This window comes from Cynara cardunculus, assembly GCF_001531365.2.
Source record: "Cynara cardunculus var. scolymus isolate 2C chromosome LG 9, CcrdV1, whole genome shotgun sequence".
Taxonomy (NCBI): domain Eukaryota; kingdom Viridiplantae; phylum Streptophyta; class Magnoliopsida; order Asterales; family Asteraceae; genus Cynara; species Cynara cardunculus.
The window spans coordinates 12,239,233-12,258,238 of record NC_037536.1 but is presented as its reverse complement, the minus strand read 5'-3'; the positions used below and the strand labels follow the sequence as shown (position 1 = coordinate 12,258,238).

General features: G+C 35.7%; 2 protein-coding genes across 2 annotated transcripts; both read right to left on the bottom strand.

Moving 5' to 3' along the window:
• Window positions 1-1,835: 1,835 nt before the first annotated feature.
• Window positions 1,836-4,048, bottom strand: LOC112518584 (protein S-acyltransferase 18). The gene is made up of 9 exons (XM_025126335.1): window positions 3,994-4,048; window positions 3,789-3,902; window positions 3,391-3,714; window positions 3,227-3,295; window positions 3,073-3,144; window positions 2,866-2,994; window positions 2,710-2,790; window positions 2,435-2,632; window positions 1,836-2,348 (listed from the first exon to the last, which is right to left on the bottom strand). Exons 1-9 carry the CDS (start codon window positions 4,033-4,035, stop codon window positions 1,890-1,892), a joined length of 1,488 nt encoding a protein of 495 aa, XP_024982103.1. The 5' UTR covers window positions 4,036-4,048; the 3' UTR covers window positions 1,836-1,889.
• Window positions 4,049-8,790: 4,742 nt separating this feature from the next.
• On the bottom strand, window positions 8,791-17,877 carry LOC112518239 (protoporphyrinogen oxidase 1, chloroplastic). The gene is made up of 9 exons (XM_025125862.1): window positions 17,437-17,877; window positions 13,197-13,382; window positions 13,033-13,117; window positions 12,462-12,609; window positions 12,305-12,385; window positions 11,967-12,138; window positions 10,166-10,325; window positions 9,311-9,414; window positions 8,791-9,179 (listed from the first exon to the last, which is right to left on the bottom strand). Exons 1-9 carry the CDS (start codon window positions 17,857-17,859, stop codon window positions 8,880-8,882), a joined length of 1,659 nt encoding a protein of 552 aa, XP_024981630.1. The 5' UTR covers window positions 17,860-17,877; the 3' UTR covers window positions 8,791-8,879.
• Between the last annotated feature and the right edge of the window lie 1,129 nt (window positions 17,878-19,006).

Below are 19,006 nucleotides of genomic sequence, written 5' to 3'. Positions count from 1 at the left end.
GATCTCAAACACGCAAAGGAAAATAAAGCAATAACCAGAAAACTCCAAGCCCAGATTCGTTACTACTTACTACGAAAAGTAGAAACATCAATGAATTGGTGATTGAAGGCTTGGAGTGCGAGAAATCAACGAAGATCTCCTTTAGCGGTATCCACACTGGTCATGGGCTTATAACGGAGTCCCGCAACAAAAGTTATGCACGTTTAAGCGTTAACACCATTTTTGGCCGATACACCAAGGGGGTACCATTGGGTTTTCTCGTCCGAACCAACCGTGCCGAATTACCATGAAATTTTCTGTGGTCCATCTACAATGTTAATGAGATATTTTCCAGTAGAAAGAACTTGAAAAAAAACCGTTCTCGTGCTTGAAATAGCCGGAGCCACGCATTGGCTAAATTGAACGAATGCACGCCACGTAGTTCGTCGAAACCCACTCAAATAATGTTGTATTACTAAAAACTTCCTACACATAGCAAGCTGCTCATTCCAAACTTCAATTTGACGGGTCACAGGCTTATAATGGAGTCCCGTAGGAAAAGTTATGCACATTTAGGCATTAACACATGTTTTTGGTTGATATACCTAAGGGGTACCCTTGGGTTTTCTCGTTCAGACCGATCGTGCCAGATTACCATGAAAATCTCCGAGGTTCATCTACAATGTTAATGGAATATTCTCCACCTAAAAGAACTTGAAAAAAACCATTCTCGTGCCGGAAATTATCGGAGCCACGTATTGGCCAAATTGAAAGAGCATGTGATATGCAGTTCGTCAAAACCCACTCAAATCATGTTTTATTACCACAACTTCCTACCCATGGCGTATTGCTCGTTCCAAACTTTGATTTGACTAGTCATGGGCCTAAAACGGAGTCTCGTAGCAAAAACTATGCACGTTTAACCGTTAACACTCATTTTTGGCCGATACACCAATGAAGTACCTTTCGGTTTCTCTCGTCTGGACCAACCATGCCGGATTTCCATGAAAACTTTTGTGGTCTTTCTACAATCTTAAGGAGATGTTTTCCATCAGAAAGAACTTGAAAGAACAAATGGGCGAAAATTATCGGAGCCACGCATTGGCAAAATTGAACGAACTACGTCATGTAATTCGTCGAAACCCGCTCAAATCATGTTGTATTACAACAAACCTTCTGTAGTGGTGTGCTTCTCCTTCTAAGCTTCAATTTGACTGGTCAAGGGCTTAAAACGGAGTTCTGTAGTAAAAGTTATGCATGTTTAAGCGTTAATACAGATTTTTAGCCGATACACAAAAGCTGGTTCCCTTGGGTTTTTCTTGTCAGCACCGATCGTGCCGGATTGCCATGAAAATTTCTGTGGTCCATCTACAATGTTAATGAGATGTTTTCCACCAGAAAGAACTTGAAAAATAAACCCATGCCGGAAATCGTCAGAGCCATGCATTGGGCAAATCGAACAAACATTTGTCATGCAGTTCGTCAAAACCCACTGTATTACCACAAAACTTCTACTCTTGGCAAAGCCACTCTATAAATAGTGAGCCACAACTACTGAGCTACTTCATGCACAACTACAAAAGAGTTTCAAAGCATATGATATTGGATCATCATGATGTAACATGCTCAAAGTTCAGACACACAACACTTGCTGATCTTTGTTCCACGTTAAATTTGGTGTTGATTGTGTTTGTRTTTTCATTTGATTCCAATCGATTCTTTTCACACAAAGGAGAAACCAAACATGATTGTTTGTGGGACTTGTTATATATCAAGTGATATGTATTTATGCTCCTTTAAAAACATGTTTKTATGTGATTGAAACCGTATAAAATTCATCTAGAATCCGTACATACAYATGTCAATGAGAAACACATCTTTCCCAAAGACTGATCTGATAAGAATTATGCCTATCTTGGGGATGGGGATGGGGATGAGGATGAGGATGGCTCCTTGAGAACAGAACACAAGACCTGCCTGGAAATATACGTCTCAAGCTCCTTAGACACCTCTGTTAACTTGAGATCAAAATTGCTCTTATACTTGTTCTGCTGCTGCTTCGGTGATGGAGAAACAGAAAACCGTCTTCTTGGCGACATCCCTTTTACAACAACGATAGGAGTCTTGTTCCTATCTATTATTATGTTTGATGGCCCGCTTTTTGTCTCCAAAGGTAGTGGCCTAAGTGAATCATCTTCCCCCATTGCCTTTTGTCTCATAAACCTTTCCCTCGCCTTGTCCGCAGCCAATACAGCTTTCTCACGGCTCATTTTAATAAGCTTCCATGGACTGATACTTGCACGAAACCCCCCCTGCTTCTTTGTCACTGTAGGTTCTGCATCAATTCTTACACAAAGTATTTGCTGCTTCTGAACCAAGTAAAAATCCACTATTTATTCATTCATTGTACAAAAACAGATGATATTTTTGCCATACATTATACATACATACATACCTCCTCTGCCTCTGCTACAGCTATTTTCTCTTCTCTACACATGGACATCATGGTTGTTGATCCGCATCTTGTTTTTTCAGGAGAGGAATCAAAGTCTATGCTCTCTTCCGAAGAAAAATCTGAATCTTCTGTCACCTCTATTTCCAGCGACTGATTTTCTTCCTTCATTGCCATTATATAATCATAAGTTCGCATTCCCTATCAAGTGTAACACATTTGCATGTTAGACAAAGATTTATACATGGTGTGGGAGCGAAAAGCAATTCTATCTATACCTTGCGGATGAGAACAACATGAAAGAAGAAAAGTTGTCCTAGAGCTGCTGAACCGTAAGCTGTCAATAGAACCAGCAAAACCTGTCACATAGATATGGTGATGAATACAAACAGTCATTTCGCCTTGAAACTAAAGAAAGACATATTATTACTTACACAGATGGCTGAAAGAACTCCTCTTGGGAAGTGAAAATGGAGATTTGTCACAAGCTCTCTATCTAATCCTTGTGCATCTGCAAAGCACCTAATAAGAATAGCGATTGCAGTCCCTCCTTCTATCATAAGCTGGATGTAAAAAAATTGTAGTCAGATAACAAAAAACTTTAATGATTAAAAAAAGAGTACAAGTAGCAAGGTACTAACCATTAACAGGACAAAGATGAGGAGAAGAATGAAAGTCCTATAGTTTTTTTTCCCAACACAATTGTTCAACCACTGAGAGCACAAATCAATATTGCTGTTAGGATAAACAAGATTTTATATTGTAACCAAGGAAAACAATACAAATTTTACTTACCCTGCAGTGGTGATCAAACCCTTCAACACAACGATTGCAGGTCCTGCAGTGCTTGCTATGCCTTTTAACCTAAACATTCCCAACCAATATCATGTTGAAGATACATCTATCTATGAAAAAGAAAAAAAATTAAACACCAAGAATGGAATGGTTGGAAAGCTAACCTGAGAATCACAGAGGACACAAAATGAAATGTCATCTTGTAGTGGGCCAGGAGAAATTGAATCATCTTTAATGACAAGCGGGAATGGAAGCAGAGGCTCCATTTGAGCTGTGGTACTCAAAGGATCCAGGTACTTGCGCCTTATGAATTTCCTAAGGATCTTGCGCTCAATCCTAGTGAAAAATCTCATAACAATGTGACCCAATAGAAACCCATAATTAAGCTGTGAATTCGACATGCTCTTCTTATTCTTCCTTTTGACGTTAGTTCTATCAGATGGATCAATTGCGGTGCACCTGACAAATAGAAACATAACTCCAAGTGCCTGAAAAGGGAAATAAAGAGATCATAAAGAACCACTCTGATGAGAAAATTCAAAATTGATGGATCGTCTAGTACCGTGAAAGAAAAGATCGATGTGACAACAATCACAGCTGTTTGGGAACCAAGGAGAAGTCCCAGGAAGCTATAGAAGGATGCAACCAAGAAACCATATATGAACATCCCCACTACCTGTAAAAAGAAAAGAAATCCAAAATTGAAGGAACAATACAAATCAACGCCCCCAATGAATGAGGTGAAAACAAAGTACAAGTGAGAATACCTGCAGCGGGTGAAGGGGGCGTTGCCAGCCATGGTGCCTCATAATGTAGCTTTGCTTCCTCCGAACAATAAACAGAAGGCGTATCCCCTAAAAATGATGGGAAATTTGGTAAGGCTCCTCAGAGCGGTTAAGCAAACCCTAAAAGGCGTCTCAGCTTGTCTAGATTTAGTTTGAAATATGACTTCAACGGTCGACTACTTCCCGTTTGTAATTTGAATGTTGTGTGGGATTTACATAATGACCACCTGGGCCCTTGTACTTTCAAACTATTGTCAAAAGCTTCAAAAAGAAGTACAAAAACTTAAACTTGAACGTTCAGAACTTTTTGCTTCGAACATATTTGTAGTTAGCGAAAACTCATAAACAAGGTTGTTTGACAGTTGCTGAATGGTTTGGTACAAAATGATTAAGTGGTCTGAATGATTAAGAGACTTTCATGATATAATGCAAAATGAAATATAATTGTTTACAATGAAATCAAAGCGCTTAATAGTTAAGGGAGACTCAGGATACAAAATCATTCAGAGAGTTGTAGAACCATTAAAAGACATACTTTTTTTTCCCAAACAAAATTCACCTCTTAATGATTCACATTTTCTAAAACTATATTTTCTTTTATTCTAGAATAAGCATACTAATTTTATTTTATTTAGAAATAATTAAAGACATTTCTATTTTAACTTATGTATTCTTTTCATGTTAATTAAATTGCAATGTTAACATGAACACTTATTAAATATTTTGATTTAATGCATATTAAAAAAATATTTTAAATGTCTAATGTTTTACTTTATACAATATTTATGGTGTTGTTTTGTAACTTTTTAAAATTTACCCTTGTTTACGTTGAATATTATAGATCAAAATTTAACAAAATAACAATATTTACAATGACGTTGTAGATAAAACGAGAACAAACCAATCGTAAAAATGTAACCAAATCACCAAATGAAACCCCCAATTAGAAAAGGTATCCAAAGAGGTTGGGAAATGGGCTGAACGAATAAGGGATAGGGTGTCTTTTCAACGACTGAGTGTATATAAGTGAGGTAAATGGGCTGAGCGAATTAGCCCCATTTTTTTTTTTCATTAAGCTCCAACTAAACATATTTATATGGCTTACCGAATAAGCTATATAAGCTATTAAGCTCATTAAGTCGCCATTGAACAAACCTTTAATAAAAAATTTAGTAAAAAAACCCCATATGAGTTGTGGTATATGTATAAAATTGTGGTTATTAATATCCATTTTCCGTGTGCTATAAATTAATACCAATTAGGTGGTTTGATTGTTTATCATTTTTACTTTTTCCAACTATGGTATTTTTATTATTAAAAAAAATAATGGTTGTTTAATCAAGTATAATGATTGAGTTGTTTTTTTTTTATAAACCTGCTCGATTTTTGAACAAAATGCAAAAATGTACCTCACAAAAATATAAATGTTGTTGAAGGGTCTTTGGCCTAACGGTATCTGAGCCTTTTATCTCATAAAAAATCAGAGGTTCAAACCTCACCAATGATGAGAAGGATATACGAGTTTATATATTACATTTACCATATATAAAATATATTATATATTAAAAAATATAAATGTTTTTTTTTTAAGTTATTGTTTTACCGCAAAGTAACGATGTTAAAATTCTAAGCGACTCGACTACATTATAATATATTACCATCGCAAACATCATGATTTACCTTTATCAACTTTCATGAGCATTTCAAAACGGTCCATAAAATCTAAAACCACACTCCTAGTTTTAAGAAGAAAACAAAAACACACGTGACCTTTGACAAGATTTCAATATATTTAAACAAATATATATATATATATATATATATATATATAGGGTTGGGTTCACGTGAGACCAAGGGTTTTTCGTGAGACCCGTAAGACCAATTTATGTTCATTGATCAAATTTATGAATTAATGATCTAATGGTTACAAAGTTGCAAGGTGGCAATTTCGTAATTAGTGAGAAGTCTCATGGCGTTTATAAATGTTCAGATCTGACGATTGTAAATCTAATCCAAGGGTTGAGAATTGGTCTTACGGGTCTCACAAAAAACCATTGGTCTCACATGATCCCAAGTCTATATATATATACTATCTTATAAAACAAATTTAATAAAAGTTTTAAAGTCTTAAAATACTAAATGATCAAGATATCATTTATATCACTTTTTCACTTTTTCACCCCCTCATTTCCTCACATATACTCACCCTCTCACAACCGATTTTTTTAGAATTATAATTTTAAATTTACACTTTATACTCATATAATTAGTTAATTAATTTATTTTACGTCCTTTACTTTTAAATGTTTCATTTTAAACATTTATCAAATTAATATATATAATCGTATATCAATTAAAACATGTTTAAAAAAATACATTTTTATTTTAATAAGTTACACCATTATAATCGTCTCGTTAATACCTTCGTAATGAGTCCAATATTGAATAATTTTTGACTTAATTATATTATTATATATTATATATACTCTGAAAAAATATTTTTAGTATTTACGATTTATACTGTTATAGTTATCTATTTATATATATATTATATATTTTGGGGTTAGGCTGTCTAAATTGCATTGTATAATATGTTCTGAATTAATATGTTCTTGGGTTTTTTTTGAAATATATATATATATATATATATATATATATATACATGTATTAATTCAACCTTAATTTGAGTTTCTGGACAAGAAAGAGGGTAAGCAGTTGAAATTTCATTCTAAAACCCATCTTTTTTGGTTTTTTCATGGCTTATGATCTGTCAAATATGTAGTTTTCTTTATTGGTTTTGAGTGTTTATCTTAAAACTCAAGTTTCTTGGTTCTTTGCTCTTGGTGTAAATCGAACACATTTGTGGAGTCGTTTAAATATGTTGGATTTTAAATATATTGGATTTTAAATTGTCATACAATTTTTTTCATCGATAATCTGTAATTGGAACCATAACTCTTATTTATTCAAATTGTATTAATATGTAAAGATCAAGTGTAACATATATCATCGTTAAATCTTATCTTATAAAACCAGTGAAACTTTAAAATCGTTAAAATTCATGGTTTCCACCGCATTGTGCGGGTACACAACTAATATATATATATATATATATATATATAAGGGCTGGTTCAAATACTAACCAAGATTATCGTGTTAACTTTGTTAACCGATCTTGGTCGTTGATTTGAACATCCAACGGTTGTCATTTATTGAGACTAAAAATTTAATTACTTAATTACCATATTAATAAAAAATTAGGTTCACAATGGTTCAGAGGGTAGAATTGTAAAAAGTGAATGATCTTAACGTATCCTATTTTGTCAGCCTATTCTGTAACTTCCAATCAATAAAGAAACCGTCAATCTCATCGATCAATATCTTAAATCAGTAGCTAAAAATTAGGTTCATAATCTTCATCAAACACAATGGAGGATTTGGAAGGATTACCAGGCGACGACATCTAGATAAGATTGAAACATGTGTGTGAACTTAATGAACAATTGAAAAATTAGGTTAATAATCTTCATCAAAACAATGTGTGAACCTAATGAATAATTGAAACATGTGTGTGAACCAAATGGACATATTGTGTGAACCAATTGAACACATATGTGCAYGAGTGAACACATATGTCGACGTTTGAGTGAACATGTGCRTGAACGGTTTGATCATTTTYTTCACTTTCGGAATTCDAATTCCGAATGTATTCGTAGACGCTTTTAGCTTTTTCATTCTCATTGCCGTCGATCTGTTTTACTCTATGATTATCCATATTACTCGGACTATAACGGAATYTTTRCAAAAKGGAYTTTTTTGAAATTTACAATATCAAAACCATTGTAGGAAGAATGAAATGTAAAAATCAGTAAGATTGTGAAACTTCATGTCATTATTACATAAAGATCAATTAGTGATATTTTAAGATTTGTAACTCCCAATTAAAATATTGGGGAGTTACATAAAAACGACAAATTACCTAAATACCCTTACATTTAATATGTGAGTTACATTTGAACCTAACTAAAAGATGAAACATGATTGGTTGATGTTGGTTAGCATAGTTAACACAAAAAAATGAGTTAGTATTTGAACCAACCTCTCTCTCTCTCTCTCTCTCTCTATATATATATATATATATATATATAGATTTGGGATCACCAAAGATTTTTCGTAAAACCCGTAAGACCAATTCTCAACCCTTAAATTAGATTTATAATCTGAACATTCATAATCACAAAATTGCCACAAGACTTCTCAATAATTACAAAATTGCCACCGTGCAACTTTAAACCATTAGCTTATAAAGTTAATCAATGAACATAAATTGGTCTTACGAGTCTCATGAAAAACCCTTGATCTCACGTGAACCAAACACTCTCTCTCTCTCTCTATGTATATATATATTTGCTAAACTAAACCAAATAAAAGGAAATCAGGGCTTTTTTGGAGTAGAAAGAAAGTAAATAGATTAATGGATGGATTGGCATTGGCTGTGGTTGATTCCTTGAATCGGTGTTTGAGATTGCTTATCAAAACAATTTATTGACTTATTTCGGTGTGGCACCAGTAATAAGCATTTTTGAATGTTTAGATAAACAACTTAAACCTGTGCCAAACCGGTAATAAAAAGTTTTTAAAGAAGTTAAACCCTTCTAACTTATAATAGGTTGATAAGTGCTTTTGTAAAAAAAAACATAAATTGTTTCAAATAAGCAATCCCAAACACCAGTATCCATTCAAACCTCACTTCGCCTCCAACGATATATTCAAAATTACAAGAATCTTAATATTATTAAATTAAAAATCACACTTTGCCTCCAACAATATCTTCCAAATTATTTGAACTTGCAAGAATCTTAATATTGTTACTTATACACCGCTTGTGACAAAAAATTACTTACCTCGGCTGCAACCTCATAACCACTCTCCACACATCGACCTAAAGCTACACCAGATACATAGTTGCCACCAAGAAACAAACCTTGGAATCCACTGCTACTAAGAGCAGCTTTTGCTGCATCTAGGATGTCATAATGACCAACCAGAAACTGTGGTATTGCTCGAGGCCACACTCGTACCCCTAACGTCAGTGGATCTCCTGCATTAGGATTTATCAGCATCTTCCGTAGGTCACGGTCAACTGCTTCCACAAGTTGGCTCTCCGTCTGATATCAACACCAATATAACAAATTCCAATCAGTATCAAAAGCATGTGGTCCATTCGGTAATTTGCTTCCTCTCATCTTACCAACACTCAAATGTAGAAACTAAAACCCAAGGCCAAGAGTTTGCTTACCTTTGATAAAATCACAGGATTTGTAGCCCCTCCGATGTAGTTCAGGAGCAGAACCCTTCCAGGTGGAGCTCGGTTAGGAAAAAGGGATGAGCTGTATATGGTACCTGAAGAATCGAAAGGGTAATCAAGTATTCTACAAGTTCCATCACAATATAAATAAACTCAACTAAGCTTCCATCAGTCATACAGAGTCAGGTGAAATTACTGAACATTTAATATCAAGTGGTCATAAAAGTTCATAGTATTGGTGGATAATATTCACCATCTGTACTTCTAGAAACAAGTTACTAGGAAAGACTTTCAAGGGTGATAATGCTCAATATCAACAGTGGGTACCATCAATAAAAAAGTATGGTTGCTTTATCATTCATACCTAACACCAGCATAATCCAACAGGCAACAAAGCATATCTAAGCAATCATGGTCCACGTCACAAGAACTGCAGTTAGGGTGCTACTATTTCTGCACTCTTTATCTCAAACACTACTTGTTGTTCAACACCAGTCTATGCTCTCATTTCTCAAATTTGCTAGCTCTAAACGTGATTAAAATTTTGTCAGTTAAGAGTGTGATAGTACATTACCAAATCAAGAGCAAGATAAAAACATAAATATATCAGATATTTGTTCTTAGCTTGTCCTACAAGGTAAAAACCAAAAGTATTACTGACAAAAGATGATGAAGGAAAGATGTCCATACTAGCAACTTGAAAAGACAATGCTCGTGCAACAAAAATATTGAAGAAATCACATTGTTTAGAAAGATTAATAAGTGTAACAACAAAAATTCAGGGCAAGAACTGAATTGACCAGACATGAATATGTAGACACCTAGATATTTGAGATGAGGAGTCACCTAGAGTTTCCACCCCTTGACTTCGTGGATGCAACTGCCCAAAACCCTTCAGTTGACCATCAATCAAACGTTCAGCACGAATTGCCTCTTTTGGATAGGAAATAGATACAGCTGCAACCGGAGGATAATAAAATTTTGACAACGCATCTGCTGCACCCAGCTGAAATAATAGAATAGTTAAGGGAATGCAAAAGTCTTATATATGTATAAGCAAAATCTTATATACGTACAATTATTATCCGTAACAAACAATAATGTTTACCACTTAAAAATAGTAAGGTCTAGCTAAATCCTTCCCTTCCTGAACCAGATCTAGAGAAATTGCAAAATATAATATTCACATGGCCTATGCAGCCTATTATGCGTTTTGAGCATTTTTGATGATTAATCAGGTTAAAACGTCAATTGGTGCAAAAACATGACAAAACAGGACAAGTAACAATCAAGGTACAACCATGGGAGACAGAAGTCCAGCACATGGGATGTGCTGGCCTCAAGAAGTGTCCAACAAATGGCCTATATCCTCTCAGCCAGTGCAGGGGTATGTGCCTATACCAGCACATACCCATGCGCCAGTTCCCTGTGCCCAATCCCAGAAAAAAGAGACTCAACATATGGCATATGCTCATGCAGAACAGGGATGCATGCTTGGTCAATCAACAAAATTGTAATGTACGATCTTTAGTATAAAGAAAAAGCTGATTCTGGGGATCGAAATCTGAGGAACAAATGTGGACATGTTTTTGGGCAAAGTTCACAATTAAAAGGCCTATAAAATGGATACCTGAAAAGAGAACAAGGATTTTTGCTGGCAATTTTGTACACGTTTTGGTCACTTGCACACATATTGAGAGCGGTAAGCAAAATTGGACAGGAGCAAGGTCTAGCCTCTTCAAGTGAGGTGCTTGATCGGTCTCAGAGATGACAATCAATATGGAAGGCTAAGCACTCTAAGGGACCAGGGATGAGAAGATTGTAAGAGTTTTCATGTTCAATTATTTACTCTAAGTGTTGTTTCAACAACCTAGTATTAAACTGTAGCTTGAGTGGCCTTGTTCTAGTGCTAGAATAGATCTACATTTTCATTCAAACGAGTCTCACAAGATGGATTGTCATAGGTCTAACAAGATGTGTCGAGCACAAAAGTTTAGATGTTAAGATATCTCATGTAGGTCATGCAGTCCATACTGAAAACATAGTTGAAATCATATGAGCAAAATGTTGAATGTAATGTCTTAGTTAATGATTATGATGTACTGTGAATGTATTGCAATTGAATCATCTTCATCCCTATTCTCCCAAATTTGATTGAACCTGAATTATTTGCTCAACTAGTTTCTTTTAATATTAAGTTCTTAGTTTTCCCACCAAATTCAAAAGTGACAATCCCATTCAAACTAGATTTCAATCAAATTACCCACTATCCCTTGGGTTCGATCCTAACTTACCACTCATGTTAAGTGCATAAACTATTAATTTATAAACCCTTGGTACGTTTGATGGACATCACCAGGAGCACAGTTTGATGGACATCACCAGGAGCACAGTTTGAAGTTATTGGCAGGGTAAACCAACTCAAGTGTTTAGATTCATAGTATACTCGTCCTTTCTAATTTTTGAGTCACCGACTTCTTTTGAAAAGATTATAACATTGATATTCCATCTACTTATTGTTTCAAGCATCATCTTTGAAAATAACAAAAAACTTAGAAATGGGCCTTAGCATATCAAATTAAAATCTGATTCACCTTCAAATTTTTTACTTAAGTTTGACTATACCATTCATGCTTCTTCAACATACCGAAAGAGGGCGCAACAAGTCACTGGCCACGTAGGATGGAACAGTCATGACAACAGTTTTAGTCTGCAGACTTGCAAATCCATTTGGTGTTTCATATGTCAATCTATAACCTCTATTCACCAATTTTGAAATACTTGTGAGCTTCCATGACAATTTCACCCTGCTACCCAACCTATAAAGATGCATATAATTCATTAGTATTATTATACAATCTGGAAATGATAAATTGTGAAACCACTGTGTGCAACGAGGGTTTTCACCATTGTACACTACATTAGCCACTTTCTCACAACCTTTTTTCACTATTCAGTGACACGGAATCAAATGTATAAGATTACCTCGTTGAGATCGCATTAGGCAACATAGTTTGTCCCTTCCTAAAAGATCCAACAGTTTGGCCCTTTGGTTTCGGTAATCTCCTGCCAGGTTCCACACATGATATTCAAGGATAGAACAAACAAAAACTTTAAATGAGGGCCTACAAGAGAACATTACGCGTCTCGAGGAGGCTTGGTGCTGTTATTTCTCGCCTGAATTGCCTTGAAGGCTCCACCAACAATGCTACCACCAGTTTGCTCCAGCTTCCAAACCTTTCCAAATGCTGCTTTCATACTAAGTTTTGATGGATCGCCAGCATAAACACCTGAATGATCAGAATTTCAAGTTAAATTACAGTTGATAACTCCCAACTTAATCAGGAGTCATAAGCTGAGGTCATTTTAGAACTACAAGAATCTTTCAATGAAGGTATGGATTAGTTGGTCCAAGAATATGGACATGTTAATAAACCTTAAGTGATAAACAAGCATGGTATTAAGTACATATAAAAATTAATAAGGAAAATGTATTACAAGAACCCATGCACTTTGCAAAACCAACTAAACATGTGAACAAGGAAACACATCACCAGTTCCGGAGACAAGTAAACATTCGACGCCCCAAGTTTGTAATGCATAAAGCATATCAATAGCTAGAGTGTGACATGGAGTGTGCTTCAGTAGGGAAATGACAACTAACAGCAAATGCGATCATGAACTGCAAGACAAGGTAGCCGATTGAATATTACCTGAGCAAAATGGTTCTATCAAGCGTTCAAAAACTTCATCTCCAAGATTACGCCGAACAAACTCTTCAACAGATTCCTCGCGCCCCTGTATCCTTTGTTAAAATGTAGATATGGTAGATTATATGCTGATGTACAATGAAAAATGAATGATGTGGGTTACAAACTGGGGGTGCAGGGCGAAATCCAAGAGCACCAAAGCCAGCTCTGAGTTTTCCAGCAAAGCTCATCAGATCAAAGAAAGGCAGATCAGCTGGTTTAGAAGGCACCGGCTTCAGATCACCACCCCATAACACAAAGCGAGGTGCAGTAGGGTCACCCAACACCAATTCATCCTTCAAACCACTATCCACCTGGAACATGCAAATGATCAAGTGTGGACCGACTATGCATGCAAAATGATCTACATATAACTAGAAGTAGACGAGGAAGCTTCTAAGGTTCGCACAAAACAGAATAACGGTAGAATATGTATTAGCATTATGGTGAACTGAAATAAAAGAGAGAATGTGTGTGTGCATGATCTTCTATTTAATAAGAAAAAAAGACCCACTATTTGTATACAATAATCCTAATTTATCTATCATCTACTGCCTACTGGATACGATCTAAAACCCACTTTTCCACACTGCCCCTCAAGCGGGTGAATAGGTATTCATCGTTACCAGCTTGGTTACAAAATCCTGAAACAATGAAACTACTTAACCCTTTGGTGAGTATGCCAGCAAGTCAGCCAGTTGTAGTGACATAAGGTGTACAAATCAGTCTGTTGTCCAACTTCTCTTTGACGAAGTGGCTGTTAATCTCAAGTGCTTTATAGGAAAGCAAGCTTGATGAAATATTCAGTGGCCTGACTACTAGGAATCAGTATCCTAAAAATGTGATTTATTGTGTAAATTTGTTCCATAGGTTGGTTGTATCATCTCCTGTTTTTATACTGTAGACAGATCCGTATATAAGGAAAGGTGCTAAGTTGATATAGATAGACTCCAATAGAGAGTTAGACTCCAGCAGGGAGTTGCTTTAGAATAGTCCTTACCCTTATCTCTTTTCTCTCTCTCTCTCTCTCTCTCTCTCTCTCTTGTGTGTGTGTGTGTATATCTTCCCTGTATTGTAACTGAAACTACATAGTAATATACAAATGTATATTCTCCTAAAGTCTTTATGGTATCAAAGCTCTATAAACTTTAGCCGAGAAAAATTATGGTGCTCGATTCTGAAAAGTCAACCCTACTGCTGCTAATCTCGAAAACAACTTCTCTCCAAATTACAAGCTTTAAGCTTTCTGGATCGAATTACCTACAATGGTCTCGATCTGTTCAACTTGTTGTTCGTGGAAAAGGCAAGTACGGACTTTGACGGATCTATTAAAAGACCTTTGTCCACAGATCCCACCTTTGCCCAATGGAATATCCAGAAATCCATGGTTATGCGGCCTGGCTCATCAATTCTATGCAAGACAGCATCACGGAGATTTACCTGCTTTGCCCTACTGCCAAATCCATCTGGATGCGGTACAAGGCCCGGTTAGTGGCAAAAGGCTACACACAAACATATGGGATGGATTATCAGGAGACTTTTTCTCCCATGGGGAAAATTAATACCATTCGGGTTCTCTTGTCACTAGCTGTCAATTATGATTGGCCTCTTTATCAACTCGACGTGAAAAATGCGTTCCTTACTGGCAAACTCAACGAGGAAGTTTACATGGACTTGCCCCCTGCTTTTCACGACCCGACAGGCTCCAATAAGGTGTGTCGACTTAAGCAAGCAATATATGGCTTGAAACAGTCACCTAAGGCATGGTTCAATTGCTTCACTTCCACGGTTAAGCGGTTTGGATATCTGCAAGCCCATGCCGATCATACTCTCTTCTATCTTCATGAGCATGGTAAGATTGCTATCTTGATTGTTTATGTGGATGATATCATCATTACAAGAAACCATGTCGTCGCCATCACCAAACGTAAAGCTCATATAGCCAACTCTTTTGAGATGAAAGATCTTGGCACACTCTAGTATTTCTTGGGTATGGACATTGCACGCTCTAAATCTAAGATTAGTTTGTCTCAAAGAAAGTATACCTTGGACTTCCTAAAAGAGACTGGGATGTTGGGCTCTAGACCAGTTTCTACTCCTATGGAACCTAACCTCAAACCAAATGCTACATCTACGGTCCCAGTCGACAGGGGAGATTTCAGCGCCTCGTTGGTCGACTAATTTACCTAGCACATACCAGGTCCGACATCACGTTTGCAGTCAACTATGTGAGCCAATTCATGCACTCACCATCCCAGTGCCATCTTGATGCAAGTCTACCGAATACTAAAATATCTGAAGGGTACACCAGGCCTCGGATTGAAATTTAAAAAACAGGAAGATGAAAAATTGAAATCTTCACGATGCAAGTTCGGCAAGCTCTCTAAGTGATTAGCGATCTAATTGTTACTATGTGTTTGGAAACCTGGTTACTTGGCGAAGTAAGAAACAAAGAGTGATCTCAAGAAGCAGCGTTGAGGCCGAATTGAGGTCCATTGCTCTAGGTATATATGAAGCTTTGTGGCTAAGAAGATAGTTAAGGGAGCTAAGGGTCCCTATAAAGCAACTGATGGTTATTTGGTGTGACAATAAAGTTGATATTTCAATGACACATAATCCTGTTCATCATGACAGGACTAAACATGTGGAAATTGACATACATTTCATTAAGGAGAAGATTGAAAAGGGAATTCTGAAGATTTCCTACATTTCTACTGCTCAACAGGTGGCTGGCATCCTCACTAAGGCACTCAATTTGTGTTCCTCTGATAAGCTGAAAGACAAGCTTGGATTGTATAATATATACCATCCAGCTTGAGGGGGGAGTATAGACAGATTCGTATACAAGGAAAGGTGCTAAGTTTGTTATAGATAGACTGCAATAGAGAGTTAGACTCCAACAAGGAGCTGCTTTAGAATAGTCCTTATCTCTTTTCTCTCCCTTATATATATATATATATATATATATATATATATATGTATATCTTACCTCTACTGTAATTGAAATAACACAGCAATATAAAAATTTATATTCTCCTAAAGTCTTTATATATGTAGAGATTTCCTCACATATTGTATATAGATATGTATCCTTCTCTACAATAAAATATATAGAAAAATATTCCCAACTCTTTTTGCTACATGGTATCATAGCGTACTCTGATTTCATCTTCTCTGTCAAACTGCTGCTACTGAAGCGGTCTCCGCTCCGCCTCCAGCCCCTCGTCAACTATGTTCCTCTGTTTGTGATGCTCCACCAGCATGCCTCTGCACATGGATTCATCAATTAACGTTCCTTTGTGTGTGACGTTTCAGCCAACACACCCCTGTCAGTGCCCTTGTCAATCGATATTCCTCTATTCATGCCATCGTAAATCGACAAAGTCAATTTCCAGCAAACTCCAGTCACGTCGACTTCCTCAATCGACGACTCTCAAGCACTAGTCAACTTCCTCAATCAACTCCAGCTGTTGGCTTCCTCAATCAATTTCAGTAGTCAACTCCCTCAATTGACGAATGTTCCAGAAGTTAATTAACTCTGCTCTTCCTTGTTCCAGTATTATATTTTTTTTTTTAAATGCCTGAATTGGAGTAGACATCAAACGACTCATGCGCATCTCCTCCAAACCCTCCTTAAATAATTCAAACATGAAACGGTACTAGCCCTATTTCTTTCACTGCTTACAATGGTCATGGCCATCTCTGATTGTCCCAATCCATGATGAGGTTCATAAGTGGACGAGATCGAGATGAGCATCTTTTCACAACCCTTTTCCCTTGCAATAATCAACAAATAGTTCGCATAGAGAAAGGTAGTCGCACCGTGTGTGAAATGGGAGGAACTATTCGCCTCTATTGAAACTAATTTCTTTGCCAAATATTGGTAAACAAACCTCTTAACCCAGTCACCGTTACCCACAAATTTTGGTAAACAGCCCGTAAGACTCATGTCACAATTAATGGCCGGCTCCACCATCTACAGAGGTAGATTGAGGCAATGGAGTTAATGATGTTGTGAGATCATGTTAGACAGTACTACATTGACGGGTGACAATGAGTCAGTGATAGGTAGTAACCATTGAGGGCAAGTAATACAAGAACTTTCTCCATAAGTATGGTGAGTCATAACTCAGAGATTGTGAATAACTAAAGCTCGAGGAGATACTGTAGGACCCAATAGAATCTCGGACATAAGCTATGGAAGTGTAAGAGATCCAAGTCCGAATCACAATCATAGGACTTAAATAATGGAAAGATTGAACGACATTTTTATTTATCACAGCCACGACATTTTTCAGATATGAAAATAAAGGATGAAAAACATCATAAAAGGGGAAGGGGAAAGGGAAAGGAAGTATCATGACGTACCACCATGGTGAGCATGGCATCAGATGGCTGGAAGCTGTTAGGACCTTCTTCCCAAAGATAACCATCCCTTTCAACAGTTGATATATTGCCGCCGACTCTGTCTTGTGCCTCGGTGACGATGAAGTCGGCGGCGTGTTTGGTGGCTAGGGCCTGGGCAATGCAAAGGCCACTAATGCCGGCGCCCACAATGACACAGTCCAGCAAAGGCTGAGAGTTGGTGTCATCGGAAATAGGAGGAGTAATTGGGGAATCCTTGGCTATAGAACAGCGGAGTCTCCACCTGTTGCGACTGGCTCTGTTGCTTCTGTGACCGTAGGTGATGAGGTACTTATTAGGGTTGTTTGATACTCGGGAAGCCGGTGGCGGAAGGGAAGACCAACTACGGCAACAGTTGAAGGAAGCAAAGTCTGTAAGAGATGTCATCCTATCTATCTGCTACAAACAATCAATCCTCTTCTCAATGGGGTACAGAAAAAGGAAGGCCTATTAATCGTAAAATAGTCAGGACACGAGTTATTAGGGTAAAAATCATTCCTACTCAGACTTAAATTTAAATAAAAAAATGATATGGAAACAAAAATACAAAAAAAAAAAAAAAAAATGGTCCTCTTGACCTGTAAAAACGACCAAGACAGACATGTTTTTCAATATACCAGGCTCATAACATAATATAATATTCTTTTGAGTTAGATGAATATAATTTTTTGGTATATTTTGTAAATGTGATAATAACACTTTTTAGTATATTATGTAAAAGGAAAAAATTTAAAAAAATTTAATGGACTTTAGTATTTGAAATGATTAAGTTTTTGGACAATTTTTTGGAACAAATAAATCTTTGACCTTTCAAAACATATTAAATAACTCCTTGGACTTTTTAAAACCTGTTAGATACATTCTTATGACCTATATAACTGGTTAATATAATAAAATAGTGAAAAAAGTCCAAAAAATTCAATGAACATTTATATTTTGAACAATTAAATCCTTAGACATTTTTTGAACCAAAAAGTAGATCTATAAAATTAAACAAATATAACAAAAAAATACTTACATTTACAAAAAATAATTACATTTAAAAAAGATATTTGATAAAATTTATTTTAATTAAAATAAAAATATGTTTTGTCAGTGATTTTTCAAACTAAAAAAATTAAAAGGAATTACTGATTAAATTTATTTTAATTAAAAATAAGATATATCACGTATGTATTTTTTTAAATTAAAAAAAAGATTTAAAAAGATTACTGGAGAAATTTATTTAAATTTAATCAGTAATTTTTTTTTAAATTTTTTTAGTTTGAAAAATCACTGACAAAATATATTTTTATTTTTAATTAAAATAAATTTCATCAATAATCTTTTTTAAATGTAAATGTTTTATTGGTTCAAAAAGTATTTAGGGACTTTATTGCTCAAAATATGAATGTTCATTGACTTTTTTTTCATGTTTTTTCATTATTTTACTATATTAATTAGTTTTATGGGTGATAAGAATGTATATAATAGGTTTTAGAAAGTCCAAAAAGTTGTTTAACAGATTTTGAAATATCCAAGGACTTATTTGTTT

Bases quoted from the DNA above. Each gene is read 5' to 3' on its own strand.
- LOC112518584 (XM_025126335.1), bottom strand. From the start codon at position 4,035: ATGAGGCACCATGGCTGGCAACGCCCCCTTCACCCGCTGCAG. The intron at 3,903-3,993 runs GTATTCTCACTT...TTCTTTTTACAG, and splicing joins GCCCCCTTCACCCGCTGCAG to GTAGTGGGGATGTTCATATA. The intron at 2,791-2,865 runs GTAAGTAATAAT...TCTATGTGACAG, and splicing joins GAGTTCTTTCAGCCATCTGT to GTTTTGCTGGTTCTATTGAC.
- LOC112518239 (XM_025125862.1), bottom strand. From the start codon at position 17,859: ATGACATCTCTTACAGACTTTGCTTCCTTCAACTGTTGCCGTAGTTGG. The intron at 13,118-13,196 runs GTTTGTAACCCA...CAAAGGATACAG, and splicing joins GATTTCGCCCTGCACCCCCA to GGGCGCGAGGAATCTGTTGA. The intron at 9,180-9,310 runs GTAAGCAAACTC...TGTTGATATCAG, and splicing joins ATCCTGTGATTTTATCAAAG to ACGGAGAGCCAACTTGTGGA.